This window comes from Triticum dicoccoides, chromosome 4B, assembly GCF_002162155.2.
Source record: "Triticum dicoccoides isolate Atlit2015 ecotype Zavitan chromosome 4B, WEW_v2.0, whole genome shotgun sequence".
In the NCBI taxonomy this organism is placed as follows: Eukaryota; Viridiplantae; Streptophyta; class Magnoliopsida; order Poales; family Poaceae; genus Triticum; species Triticum dicoccoides.
In genome coordinates, this window is record NC_041387.1 from 13,416,104 (window position 1) to 13,427,883 (window position 11,780).

The 11,780-nt window shown below is 46.3% G+C and overlaps 2 protein-coding genes across 3 annotated transcripts; one reads left to right on the forward strand and one right to left on the reverse strand.

The window, feature by feature from the left end:
- The first annotated feature begins 554 nt into the window (after window positions 1-554).
- On the forward strand, window positions 555-4,297 carry LOC119294591 (TLC domain-containing protein 4-like). Of its 2 annotated transcripts, none has more exons than XM_037572802.1 (9): window positions 555-819; window positions 1,389-1,520; window positions 2,308-2,396; window positions 2,501-2,636; window positions 2,754-2,828; window positions 3,027-3,148; window positions 3,233-3,308; window positions 3,575-3,634; window positions 3,742-4,297. In XM_037572802.1, the coding sequence occupies exons 2-9, from the start codon at window positions 1,407-1,409 to the stop codon at window positions 3,868-3,870; spliced, it is 801 nt and encodes a 266-aa protein (XP_037428699.1). In that variant the 5' UTR covers window positions 555-819; window positions 1,389-1,406; the 3' UTR covers window positions 3,871-4,297. The 2 variants fall into 2 exon arrangements, with proteins under 2 accessions (XP_037428699.1, XP_037428700.1); XM_037572803.1 differs by lacking the exon at window positions 555-819 and adding an exon at window positions 832-935.
- A 254-nt stretch (window positions 4,298-4,551) lies between these two features.
- Window positions 4,552-9,369, reverse strand: LOC119294592 (ras-related protein Rab5A-like). Its single transcript, XM_037572804.1, has 7 exons — window positions 9,211-9,369; window positions 8,527-8,604; window positions 8,269-8,436; window positions 7,193-7,241; window positions 6,824-6,897; window positions 5,142-5,235; window positions 4,552-4,946 (listed from the first exon to the last, which is right to left on the reverse strand). Exons 1-7 carry the CDS (start codon window positions 9,250-9,252, stop codon window positions 4,834-4,836), a joined length of 618 nt encoding a protein of 205 aa, XP_037428701.1. The 5' UTR covers window positions 9,253-9,369; the 3' UTR covers window positions 4,552-4,833.
- Window positions 9,370-11,780: the final 2,411 nt, after the last annotated feature.

Consider the following 11,780-nt stretch of genomic DNA (forward strand, 5'->3'; position numbering starts at 1 on the left):
ACGTTACGTTTGTACACTTGTAATGTATATCTGATCAGTGTTGTAACTAGCAGTCCTAGTCTCCAGGAGGTTTCCTAGTTTAGCGCCTCCTCCTGTGATCGTGCCCTGCATGTAGGGCTGCTTCCATGTATATGTAACCATCAGCCGATTGGCTTGGCAACAGGAGATCCACATTCCAGTTGCGGGGATTCTGTGTTATGCGGACGTGTAACCATTTTACGGGGAAAATGTGGTCACGGCGATTTTTACGAAAACCTAGCCCCAAGTGCGGCGGTGATTCCGTTGCGCGTAAAGTGACCCTTTTTGCCCTCCCCCTCGGAGCCGGATCCCCTGACGTACGGCCACCTCCCACCGCCAAAGCTTTTCGGCAAGTGCGAGGGCACACGCAATGATTAGCACGAGCCCTCGGCAATCACAGGACCACAGGAAGCCAGCTTGATCTCACTTGCTAAACTGCGGAAATCCTACTCGCCGTCACGATGGTTTATCGCACCAAATCAGTATTCAATGCGGTGGTTACAAATGTGGCAAAAGGGGCCGCTGGATGGGTGGTGGCGCCGAGCTTTTCCTTCTTCAAGCAACAGACATATTTTTCCTCCCCTTCCCTGTCCGCTTCGCTCGCCAGCCAGCCGCTCTGCTCCCCCCCCTCTCCCTCTCCCCCACCTTCGTCGTGCTCGCCGCCAGCCCGGGACAGCGCCGCCCCAGCTCGCCGGGAGGACAGCAAGCAATGGAGCCGGGCCTCCTCCCCGTCCCCGTCCCCGCGGCGCGCGTGTAGGGTTCGCGGCTCCTCCTTGCTCCTCCGGCCCTCCCCTGCAAGAGGTGCGGATCGTTTCTTGGCTTGTTGACCGGCCCTTCCCGCCCGGATCTCGCGCTTCCGAGGCCCCTCCTGCGGCTCGGCTGGCTCCCGCCGCCCGCTGCTGCCGCTGCTTTCGGGGGTGGGTGGGGTTTCTTGCTCTTGCTCTTGCTCTTGTTCTTGTGGCCGGGTCTCCTCGGTGGAGCTTCTGTTTGCTTTTTCCCCCTTTGATTGATGGTGCGGCGCGCCTTCTTTTGGCCGTTTGGTGGCGCGCGGCTGCATTACCTCCGCGCGTGGCGCCCCCGCGAATGGAGATCCGCCCGCCCCGCCGATTCATCCCGGCGAGCACCGAGCTCGTCAATGCGCTCGCTCACAGAGTCACAGCCACGGAGGCCCTGCGCCATGCTTCGATCACCGTCGATTTGCCAGGAGCACGTCTGACTCTGATCATCACAGCAGGCCGTGTAGTAGTAGTAGTAGTAGTAGTGCGTGCGAGATCCGCCCGAGGTGTTCCGTGGGATGTTGTTCTCTGAACGAACGAAAGAGGAATGCAGGCTCATCTTCTCAGCGTACGCTCTGTGCAATGATGATGCAGGTGTCTTGATCCGCGAGGATGGCGATGACGGCCTACAGCAACCAGGCGCAGGCGATGATGAGGGACTACCTGCTGGCCGACCCGCTCGTCCCCTACACCTCCGTGCTCATCGGCGTCTTCCTCTGCAAGATGGTACTAATTTCATCCATCCCTGTGGTTTCCAAGTTAGAGTTGATGATGATTGTAACCCCTGTGCTACTTATTTCTGCCTTGTTGATTTTTTTCATGAGATGATGAGAACATCTGTTGGTTATATCGAAGAGCTTGGTTACACCATGTGCATTTTACACCACACCCCTAGGAAAATAACACTAGGGCGCCCAGTATTTATGGCAGGCTAGTTGCCACAAATAGGACTAGGTAGATATTTGGTCTGTTATAACAGGACTAATGGTCTTAACTGTGCACACAAAAATTAATTCTTAGTACTGTACTTCCTTTTTACAGAGGTCCAGTTAAAGTGCTGTTGAACATAGTACAGGAGTACTAATTTTCCACTTCACTACACATATTCTGGACATCGTTGCAATTTTAACTTTGTGCAAGTTTTAACAAGTGGCTCTTTAAATAAGTTTGCCAAAGTTTTAACACCATTAAAACCAAAGAATAGTATCTCTCTCAAGTTGAGTCAATTTGTGTCCCTTCTGTTCATTTAAGGACATAGAACAAGACAAAAAACTTTGGGTTGTGAGTTGTGACTCAACCTCCAACCATATTTCTCCATCTTCGTCAACGACAAAACAATTTTCTCAGAACTTCTAAATGCGACACAATTTACTTTCATCAGCATCCGCTGGCTGCTGTCTATATCAATTTACACCAGCATCAACCGCTTTTGACGCCACAAAACCAGTTGCTAACCATCCATTTGCATATTTCTAGTTTCTTCCTGTGACAAAGGTTATGTTTTATCCTGTAGGCTTACGATCTCACACGGATACTGAGCTCATTCTACTTCAAGGGCTATTCTTCTTTGACAAAAATACAGCGTGTTGAATGGAACAACAGGTCGGTCTTACAGCTAGCTAGTACATATATGTTGCTCTAGGCATGATATTTTCTTTTCATAAATCTCATAGTGGCAAACTGACAACCGATTATACCTGTTTCAGGGGTATGTCCAGTGCACATGCGATCTTCATCGCAGCAGTATCAGTATATCTTGTTGCATCTACGGATCTTTTCTCAGATCAACTTAATGGGCCTATTACATTCCGCAGTTCGATCATCTCCACCTCTGCATTAGGGGTACTGGCTAACCCTCTTAACATGTATTATGATTGGTCACTAAAGTTTATACTTTTCATGCTGGACTTTTGTTTCATTGCTCAATTCACATGTGTGTCCTGGCTGCGTGCTTTACAGGTTTCTGTGGGTTACTTCATCACTGATCTTGCAATGATCTTCTGGTTGTTTCCTTCCCTTGGTGGAATGGAATATGTAGGTGACCAAATCTTACATATATGCAATTTGCTAGTGAACTAGATTTAACTTCAATCTAATTATACTTGAAATAAGTCAATATGCTATAATTTGGCAATGATTCGGTTCAAAATAATTATTATTTGTCAACAGTCTCGAAATTTGACAACTTGTGTGTGACTTGCAACTGCTTATGGTTGTGTGTTTCCATTTCAGGTACTCCATCATACTCTTTCTCTGGTTGCAATAGCTTACACAATGTTGTCAGGGGAGGGGCAGTTTTACACGTACATGATTCTTATTTCAGAAACAACCACCCCTGAAATCAACATGAGATGGTAAACAAGTGAATGAATTTCAACTTTTCTCTGAAATATTTTCCCCTGTAGTGTTGATTGTAATGCATTGTTCTTTATTTTAAGGTTCCTTGACACCGCTGGACTGAAGAAGTCGAGCGCCTACCTGATCAATGGTATTTTGATATTTGTTGTATGGCTGGTGAGTATTTCTTTGAACTGTCTTGAATGTTCTGTAAACAAAGAGAAATCATGAAATTCAGTAAAACAGTATAATAAAGGGATCACAGATCAGTAGAAATTGAAGAACTGCTTTACGTTCATAATTTGTGAGTAACCTCATGCAGTCGTATAGTTTTTTCGACAAAGTAACTTTGCCGCTTGGTTGTTATACTAGTAGGGTTCTTGCACTAGTATTTGGTGGTGGGATCTTTTCTTTTGATCATAGCATTGGTCTACTTCTTTCAGGTGGCAAGGATATTTTTGTTCCTGTATGTATTTTACCACATCTATTTGCACTACAGCCAGGTACTGGAGATCTTCATTGGAATTCGCTAATTCAGTTTTCCTTAGCACACAACATCCATATGCCATCTGACACATTTTTACCTACTTTTCAATTGATTTCACAACAGATAATGAAGATGCACGCATTTGGTTATTACCTGACACTGACCGTGCCGTCGGTGCTCTTTGTCATGAACGCAATGTGGTTTACGAAGATTTTGAAAGGGGTAATGAAAACACTGTCGAAATGGTCGTAAATCGGATTAGGCTCTGCGGACCAGAAGTACAACGTAACTGGGTGTTCCTGCCGTGCTGCACTGCGTGTGACCTGAATGTGTAAAGTTATGAATATATGAATTAGGCTTTGCGGACCGGAAGTACAACGCCAACTTGCTTGGTGTTCCTGCACTGCTGCTTGAGACCTTGATGTGCAAAGTTATGAACATATCGGCGTAACTAGGGAAAGTGAATATGTATAATACTAGCAAACAAGTTAGATTAGGCTAAATCGCGTTATTTTCCGGTGAGCTGGGATTTCCTGGCCAGTTTGGCATGTACTGAAGTTCCTCTTCCAATCCTGCAATCTGTGTATACCAGGCCAGGAGATAATTCCATTGCATCTCTTATTCATACTAAATTTTGATGATCTAATTTGAGATATTATATATGAGCTGTTGTTATTCCTGGGATGTGTAAAATTGGGTAGATTTGTGTCCATGGTTGTTGCATTCCCCTGCACATTACCTGTTGTTTCCTGGTCAAATTTTGTTATATTCGCTCTTTGTGCCAAAATTTGGTTGAAATTTTCTGCAAACCATCTCCAAACTGATCCCATCGAACTAGTATGAAATTCCTACACACGCGACGCAGCTGTGTTCTTTGTTGAATAACCCGTTGCATACTCTCTGAACATCAAACTTAGGAGCAACAATTTCTGGGGGGCACAATCAACCACTTTGGAGGTAACTCTCACTTACGATATCTGCAGCGGCATTCAAGTATGGGTATTTACATGACAAATGCATGAACGAAAAAGAAAAGAAAGAAGACAGGCGGACACGGTAGCGCATAGAGTATATCAGATAAGGCACAGGATCAAGAGGCGCTTTCACGATAGTTTGTCGAGATTCCTCTCCCAAAATGCGCTTTCACGATAGTTTGTCGAGATTCCTCTCCCAAAATTTCTCACAGACGACGAATGTGACCAAATTTATGATGCTTCAGGAGGAGCAGCACGAAGCCGCGCTGACCACTCTCTCATTGGGTCTCTGGGAGAGAACCATCCCCGCCGCCTGTGGGTTCTGCGCCGCCTGCCCCTGAAGCAATCTCTTCGCTGCAATAGGAATCGATGAAACATTAGCATCTAATCATATAACATCAATGCATGAGGCAAATCTTGTCTCCTCCCTTAATTAATGAATGAGGCAAATCTTTTGCCTCCGCGTTCAAAAAAATAAAATACAAACAAGTAAAAAAAAGAAGACAAAAGTCTATATTAAGGGGCAAAAGGTGGAGCAAGTGGACTCACCAATCTCATAAAATATGTCATTCACATTGGTTGCAGTTTTAGCAGACGTTTCCATGAAGAAGAGGCCATTCTCCTGCGCATATGTCTTGGCTTCCTGCAGTAAATGAACCTCATGTCACACATAAATATAGAACAGCTACCTCAGCTGATAAAAAACACCCACATCAAGTAAACCGAATGCTGCAAGCAACATGAAGTAGCACATTCTCTTGTCATAACTTCATATTTCTTGCTTCCATACTCCCTCCGTCGCAAATTGTAAGACCACGAGTAAGCATAAAAATTAAGGGTGCGTTCAGAACTTAGGATAAAGTAGTTATAGCCTTGCTCGGCAAGGAGGAGACATTTGGTAGGGAGATGAACACTCTTGCTTTCCTTGGTATGGGTGCTCTTAACTGCCAATAAATTCTTGACAGCGCAGAGAGCCAAATCAGCTCTCTTGCGTGGGCAAGCAAGCTGGTGCTACATGAGAAATAACCAACTGTGTGTCGAGCGTGAGGCTTTGATACCAAACTAAACACGGAGTTCTGCTTTGTCCAATAACAGCTCAGCCTGGATAGTTTAATCTCTTCCAGGTTGGGCAAAATGAGTTGTACAAATCATGAAAAGACGGATGTGAAAATGACCAAGCTATCCTTGTCATGACTTCATATTCCCTGCTAGTCAGTGAGAGCATATAGCTTACAAATGCACGAGAAGTGATAAATGGAAAAGACGAGTTGGAAAAAATCATACCCCCTTCCGTTAGATTTCTTTCCAATCTTGCCCCTAATTAATCGCTGGGCTGTACTTAATTTTCCTAGTTGGATTCGAGGACGTTGGGCTGTTAGTGCACCAGGTAATTAAGCCAGCACACGATTAGAGGAGGAAAGGGCTGTGGACTCGGGAGCATTTTCACCAAAACTAGTGCTAATTTCTCTCTGCGCCTTGTTTTCTGAATCACAGCAGAAAACATTCATGCCCTTCAGTATGCAATTTAGGGAGTGTATCTTATCATTTGAAATGGTTGGTAGGAGTACCACCAAATTTACTACGAGTACTACCAAAACAATTTCCGCAAGATTACACAAAAACAGATAGCATGAACGTGCTGATAGTAGTAAATAATAGTATCCTTGCCGTCTTTTATTTCTTAAACCATGTTTAGATGCTGCAGGAAACATAAATACGTTACTTTTGATGGTCTCGGCAAATGTGTAAAATTCCCTGTAACTAAAGCAAGCAAGGCACAAAAGACTAAATGATGGTAATGCTGTCTTCAAGAAAGAAAGCAGATATGTGCATCAGGATGTTCCACAGTAGGAAGTTGTGAAAACTAAAAACAATGTGAACGTGCAATATCAAGTATTTTCCTCCAAATTATAAGGTTCTGTGTAAATGTTACAACAAAACAGATTAAAATACAAGGTGGACTTAATGTGCTCACAGAGAGATTTTCTGTGTACAACTGTTGAACCCCAAATTAACAGAAGTAAGAATGAGATATGATGTGATGCTGATAGTGCATATTATAGTATGAAAGGCAGATTGTTTGAATTACTAGTTGACAACACCATATATATTTTCAATGGCAGCAAATTAAACCTCGGTGAAGTAGAACAGTGAAACATAGACAAAGTAATGCATGTACAATACTAGACTTGGAAGGTTCCAAGCAACCAGGAAGAAAATGAACTAAATACCTCTATTTGAACCTCCCTCGCCTCGAGCAAATCAGCTTTGTTGCCAGCAAGAGCCACTACTGTATTCTGGTTTCCTGCACCAAAGAAAAGGCTAAATTAATATGTCTGTATTAATAAGCAACAAAACCTTTCACATGGCCCGATTCTGTTAACTATTAGTATTTATATTACCATTAATCAGATCCAAAAGCACAAATATTTTCAGAAAAGATCCAAAATCACAAACGTGAATGAGCAAAGAAGTCAAATGTGAAATGGATTTCGTACAAGCTAACTATTTCAGGAGCTGGTTAGCCATACAATTTACAGGCTGAGCGGACATGATCAAACATCAGGGATGACATGTCTTCAAATGATAAAGTGGAGTACCTTGAGCTTGAAGTTCTTGAACCCATTTCTTTGCTCGGGTGAAGGATGCCTGAAGGTAAAAATAATAAAGTTACAAGAAACCTTAATGGGATCATCCCTGCACTTAGTGGTAGCTATACTGCTTCTAGATTAAGTTAATCCTTTTTCGAGCACAGAATAGAATTACAACATATACAAGCAGCAAACACAAAGTGCATATGTGGTACGAACATGCTAAAACAGATGAGGTCCCGTGATAACTAGAAACTCGTTGAAACAGCACCACAGCAAACATACATCCATAGTCAAGAACTATTTTGAGGAATACCGTGTATTGGTCGTTGACTAAGTATTATCAATGCCCATCATTGCCCGTTAACTATGGATTGTTGACCTCATGTGCAACAAAGGAATATAAGGTATTCCATATGGATCAACAACCAGTAGCTAGTACTTAAGTGTGTTAAAAGCTCAAAACTTTCAGAGAATGCATGGAAGCGAAACTAGATATTTCTATCATGTTCTCACCAAGACCCACTCATTGCTGGCAAGTAAACAACAAACTTAACCATCACCAAATTTTGCTAACTGCATTTATGGTGTCATGCATACGAAATCGTAGCCCCTGCCACATTGTTACCGTTATGACGTACGGCACCCTGCAGTTCTTCACAGGCATCCACTCTTTTGCAATACAAGGTAAGCAGGTGCAGGTCTACTTGAATAATGTTTTCTCTTCTCCATAGTTTCACTATCTCTCTTTCTCTTGGAACAGATTAGTGACTGAAGAAACCAAGTTGTCAGATTTTACCCAAGTGCCCAAGTGCCCATTGCTTCCCTCCACAAATTTTTAAAAGGTGTTCTGAGAACTAAATCACGCCATATGGAAACTACCTTGCCTGACTTACTGTCTCCGCTACAATTATTCTTGGTTCCCTTTTAATTCCCCAATTGAACTCACAACTCAAACATACTACTGTAAGGAGTCATAACCATTGTTCATCGGCCAAAGCAGCTAATATGTAAATAACGGGAAACTGTCATCGAGGCCTATTATTTTATAACTGGCACAGGTAAACCAATTCCATTTTACTAACCTGGTTCGAGATGTCATAGACAACTATGGCTGCGGCAGCACCCCTATAGTACATGGGGGCCAAGCTGTGATACCTCTCCTGCCCAGCTGTATCCCAGATTTCAAACTTAACAGTCTCGTCATTAACGGCCAATGTTTGAGAGAAGAAAGCCGCTCCAATTGTCGATTCCTGAAGACAAATAGACCAATACAATGATCATTTTCAGAAAAAACCTACAGATATATTATGTTTAACAGAATGAGTGAATCGACGACTTGCCTGGAACTCAACAAATTGTCCTTTTACGAACCGAAGCACCAGGCTGGATTTCCCAGCACCCACATCGCCAAGAAGAACCTGAAAAAGCGAGCACAGTAAAACATCGGCATTTCATAGCCCATGAGATTCTAAAAGCGCAAAATCAATATGTTTCACACTAAAAAAATGCTCGGGACATAATTTAGCGATTCGCCGTAAAACTGACCATCAAAATGGAATTCAGATATGAACTGGGAAACATTTATGAGCCCAAAATCACCATGCTTGTGAGACATTTAAGTCAAGAAAAAAGAAATTAATGACCACATCTTCTCATGCATTTTACACCCCCGAAGACAAGAGTTAGTAACAGTATCTAAGAACAAGCTCCGCGCCCCTGACTGAAAAAGAAAGTGTGGCTACTGGCGCAGAACAACATCTGCTGGAGAATTCCGCAGCAAACATAATCTTACTACTACATGATATTATCAGCCGTCCTAACAGCAGCGACACCACCATCAATTGTGCACTCGACCCATCAAAAAGATTCAAGAGAAACATGCGATCGGGAGCACTCCCACGAGACAATCACACTAGAACTAGCCAGACACTCCTACTAAGTAACTCCAAGTAGCGATCAAGATCCAGTCCGGGCGATCCGGCGGTCAATGGCTGCGGCCGGACACTCGAGATTAGAATTCGCACCAGTTTGGCGTTGCGGATCTTGCTGCCGGCGCTGGCCGCCATCGGATTCGACGCCGGATTAGGGCGGAACCTTGAGCCGGATCAAACCGCACGCGAGGAGGCGAATTTGGGAATTGGTTGTTGGCTCTCCGCCGTGTGAAATGCGCTTCTCTTTTTTTTTTTGGCTTAAGAAAAATATTTTTCGGTAGAGCCCTTGTAGAGCTGTATAATTAGACTTCCCTACGTCAACACTCAAACACAAACCTTCGCTGCTCGTATGCGCACCGCATTTCCCATTTCAAAGAGATTACTCCTCCGATCCAAAATACTTCCTCCATCCCAAGTTGTACTAAGTCGGCGACACTTGTTTTGGGACGGGGGAGTGTACGGTAAGTATTGTTCTTTTTCGTTCTAAATTATCGAAAAAGTCTTTCGCCCCGCTTTATATATAAATCACCGATCTACAAGCATCACGATACAACTCACGTCACCACCACACATGACACACACACTCAGAGCAAGATACATGGGTGCCGAGCACCGTCACACCACCCCAACGACTGCCAAGCTACTACAAATGCGCGAGGATGATCCGCTTGGAGCCAAGCAGACCTCCAGTCCTCCGAGGAGAGGTGAGATGTAAAACGACGTAACAAGGACTCCAAAATGGTGCCTCCTAGAAGGGAACGACCACTGATAGCCGCCACCATCCGATCCTAAAGATCGAGTTTTCACCCGGAGCAACTCAAAGGAGTAAGGGCACCGCGACTGAGCCTTCATGAAGGATACAGTGTCCACAGACGCTGCCGCCGTCGGCCAATTCAAGATTGGGCAAGTGATGTACCCCGGCACGCCCACCCCTCCGATGAATCCTAGCTTCGGCAACCACCAACGACCATCCACCTGCGTGGCCATCGCCGCTTGCCCGCACCCGAGGCGCAAGTTCCGCCCACGAACCCCGGGCCTCCCGCTGCCAGGGCCGCCGCCCTGCATCCAGACACCCCCAAGACCGACCAAAGTGACCGGCTTTGGGCCAAAGGGCACACCCGACCGAAGAGACCGCAACATACGTCCCGCCTCGAACAACGCCAGAGCCGTGTCAACCCACACACGACCGGAGAACGGGGGAGGAGGGGAGCAGACACATCCGGGACGGCACACCCCTGTGCCAGCGATGAGTGTCCCGAGATCGTCGGTGCCTCCCATCTCTCCATCCCGCCTCCCCACCGGACACCTCCTGTCGCCCCACCTCGGCGACGAACGCAGCTCCATGCGAGGCCACAAATGTACACCCATCCACCGACAAGGAGAGACCCAAAGGACCGCCGCCAATCGCGAAGGAAGCCCATCTACGCTGCCTGCCATCGTCCAACCGCTGTAGCCTCCGGATTCCGGTCACCCCGCCCATCGGCCAGCCGGTGCTGCGGCGCACCACCACCTGCCGTGGCCTTGGCAGGGGCGGAGACCAGCATCCCGCGCTGCCCGACCCCAGAACTGGCCTCGACCTCGCCAATCCCGGCGACCAAGGCGCACCTCCACCACCGTGCCGCCCGACGCACCACCGCTGCGCCGCCGCCGTCGACCAGCCCCGGTGCGCCCTCATGCTGCTGCGCCCGGCGCGTAGCGCAGCACCCAGCCCGGGTGAGTCGCCCCGCGCCTCGCCACCCATGCGAGGGGAAGAGAAGCACCCCGCTGTCGCTGGCGCCGGCCGGGCTTCGCCAGGCGCGCCCCCTGGCGGTGGCGAGGGAGGGGAGGAGGGATGCCCCGCTGGCGGCTAGGGTTGGCCTCCAGTGCGCCTGCGGGGGCATCGCGGGAGGAGGAAGAGGGGTTCGGCCAAGAGACAAGGTGTTTTTCTGCCAAGATCTGTTTCAGGAATGGCAACTTTCCTCGTTCTAAATTTGCGAACTCTAATCAAGTATGCCATGACCATCATAAATACTATATCTTTATGTTAAAAACGACCATCATTACTGCGTCACTAACCAAATGATGCTGGCTAGAAGGATAAAATGTGTAGCTATGACCATGGGTCGCGAGGGCTTTTGCAAGAGTGTTTGCAATGGAATCGACTATTCCTTGGCATTTAAGTGAGGATACATATTTAGACTACATTGCACGAACCTTACACCACAAAAAGAGGACCCGAGAACTATTATTCTATTGTCCAATTCCTATTTGAGTTCTTCGTGTCTCGCTCCCTCGACCCCGTTTTCTCTCTATTCCATTTCGCTTTTCAAAACTATGTTAGGTCCATGACAAATCTTAGTATGAAAGCCACCCATCGATCCATGCTTACGCTAATGAGACTCAATCCCTTTGAGACCATCACAACGTAGACCATGGGAGGAGTGGTGGCAGGGAGCACCATGACCACTGCGATGTCGAAGCAACTCCATGATTCCTCACATGTGTGCATCCGTAGCTCTCGGAGCTGACAACACAAGTCACCGATACCAGCACAACTTTTCAGTACAATCAAGCACACACTAAGGCGCCGGAGATGTGTATCGAGAAGATTGCACAACACTCTACAAATTGCGTCGGTTGGCCTCACGTCGGCTCATCCCTGCTACCATTGCCAACACAATTGC